The 2,622-nt window shown below is 42.1% G+C and overlaps 1 protein-coding gene across 4 annotated transcripts in view; it reads right to left on the reverse strand.

Annotated features, from left to right (window-relative positions):
• Positions 1-2,622, reverse strand: part of kcnh1a (potassium voltage-gated channel, subfamily H (eag-related), member 1a) — a 44,129-nt gene that overhangs the window by 23,387 nt on the left and 18,120 nt on the right. For all 4 annotated transcript variants that reach the window (XM_008321487.3, XM_025061111.1, XM_025061110.1 and 1 more), the window contains 2 exons: positions 2,297-2,454; positions 562-833 (listed from right to left, as the gene is read on the reverse strand). In XM_008321487.3, the coding sequence (XP_008319709.1) occupies positions 562-833; positions 2,297-2,454 (430 nt within the window). The remainder of the gene's footprint in view (positions 1-561; positions 834-2,296; positions 2,455-2,622) is intronic.

Below are 2,622 nucleotides of genomic sequence, written 5' to 3' on the forward strand. Positions count from 1 at the left end.
GGCGGAGGGGAGCACTAAGTTAAATTGATGTGGTGGTGTCAGTTATTGCTCCGAGGTGTTGCTGCCATCGTGCAATCACACATAATGACACCGCGCTGCACTGGGAGACGCACGAGCACAAGATCCTGGGTTGAAGTTTCACATCGAGATGAAGACGAGCCGAGCCGCGGGAAATCGCCTCCAAAAAAAGTCTGATTTTCACCACAAGATCCAGATTTGTTTTCAGAAGATTTCTGGTTCAAATTGGGTAAAAAACCCAGTAATTTCAATGTAATTAGCTGATTAGCCGTTCTTTTACTTTTAAAAACTATGTTACTTTTCCTTCAACGAAAACCTCACTTCGCAGTCCTGCTCCTCCTGAGCACATTATCCAGTGTTTCCTTTGAAGTGAAGCTCAGCCAATCATCAGCCACGCTGTCCGTGGACTCTAGTGGATCCATAATCCATTTACTTCATTGCAGTGTGGTTTTAAAGAGCCCAGACCTACAGTAACTTCTCAGCATCAGAGAGAGAGGGAGAGAGACACAGAGAGAGAGGGAGAGAGAGGCTGAATCCACTCACATCCAATCATCATCATGGCCACAGCGAAGATCTTCTCTCCGTCCGTCGTGGGCGCGATGTTGCCGAAGCCTATGCTGGTCAGGCTGGTCATGGTGAAGTACAGCGAGGTGATGTAGACCGAGTCCTTGTTGGGACCGCCCTCCCACTTCCCCGAGCCGCTGGCGTTGAAGCGATACGGCGTCCCCACCGTCTCCGCTAGCTGGTACAGCCAGCTGTCGCTGCGGACGATGTTGGTTTCCTCGTCGATCACTTCGTAATCACCGATGCTGTACCTGCGGCGGGAAAACAAAACATTTAAACACAATTCAAATCAGTCATGTTGGTATACTGCCACCTCATGGACAAAACTGAATATTGGCTGACCTATATTATCGGCCCGATATTAGCATAATTAAATAATATTGGTAAAAATTGTTACAATTAGATATTAGCATAATTACATAATATTGGTAAAAATTGTTACAATTTTTTCACCAGTAATGAAAACCCGATAACGCACTGTCTAGATTTCACCAAATATTGTGGAATCGCTCGTACGGTCCTGCTACGTTTACCGCAATTTTGGGGACAAACTGCTGCATATATCGGTTGATATCGGAATCGGAAATTAAGTGTTTGGACAATATCGGCATATCGGATATCAGCAAAAGTGAATGTCGGACATTAGAACTAGCTCTGCTGTACTTTTTAATGCTCTACAAACTATTTTTACTTTTATAGTATCTGGTCCTCAGAGCTGATCCTGCCCCTCCCTCCAAGTCCAGTTTGATATTTTATTTAAATGAAAGTGTGTAGTTAATCTGTCTGTTGTTGATCTAGGAAAACCTTGGAGATTAAATGTTCCATTTCAGGATTTATATTTGGTAAATGTGACGATGCAGCACAAGTTTCGGTTCCACACCTACAGAGGGAACAATTCTGTTTCCTTCGTCAGTTGTTTGTTTGTTCACCTGCTCCTGACCCCAATCAGTGCGTTTCTGAGCAGAGAATGGGAGTTTTTGCCATCACGATTATAATTTCAAACGCCGGAGGGTGCGAGACTAAATCACAGGAAAAACAAAATCCCAGGATAAAGAGTGTTTTTGTACGACGGGGTTTCAGATTGCCTTATTGTTATCCGGCTGATTTTTCAGCAGCCTCTTCTTGTTATTTCCAGTGTAACCAGCGGCGGCTGCTGCTGCTGCTGCTGTTATGAACATTGCATTGTTATTATTCTCTGCTGTCAACTGAGTTGATGATGGTTCAACTTTTTTTTTTCCCCACACCGTGACACGGCTCAGCGTGTGACCATGGAAACCAGTGAAAGTACAGCGCGGCGCATGATACATGAGGTGTTTTTTTGTTTTTTTTTTCTTGCTGCACGGGTTTAGGTGCTGCAACATTATCTTCCACGGTTTAAACATCTGGAGATTCAACAACAAACTGATTGTAAACATTTGGAAATTATTTTTATTTTTTAACGACTATAACCACAAAAGGCATCAACAACATTTTAAAAAAAGGATCATTTCGAGTTTTAAAAAAGTTTCTATTTTCTGGATGTCAGACGTGTTGCTTTTTCCCGATGGCTAACACAGTCTCTGTCATTGAAGTACAACATCATCTGCATACAGCGTAATACATTTTCTACTTTCTACGTTCTCTTCTTCTGTAGTTGCTACAACATTTGTTTTTAGAGATAAATATTGAAAGTATTTATTACGGAGGTGGTTAAAAGGTTTAAAGACAAACCTACCAGATGCAGGCCAACCAATGAGCAGCTAGTCCGAAAACACACACCAGCAGGACCAGAACAGCCGCCCCATACTCAATGTAGTGGTCCAGTTTACGGGCGACCCGGCCCAGACGGAGGAGACGGACCACTTTCAGAGAGCTGAAGAGACTGCTGATGCCCTGGAACCAAGCAAAAAGACACAACGAGAAAAATGTGTTTTAAATGTTACTACAAGCGTATCAATACTCCTAGCAGTACTACTACTGATTACTACTATTTTACTAATACTTAATAACAATAATAATAATAATAATAATCCTTGTTTAACATTAAATATTATTTTATTT

The sequence above is a fragment of the Cynoglossus semilaevis genome, chromosome 12 (assembly GCF_000523025.1).
Source record: "Cynoglossus semilaevis isolate Cse_v1.0 chromosome 12, Cse_v1.0, whole genome shotgun sequence".
Lineage (NCBI taxonomy): Eukaryota > Metazoa > Chordata > Actinopteri > Pleuronectiformes > Cynoglossidae > Cynoglossus > Cynoglossus semilaevis.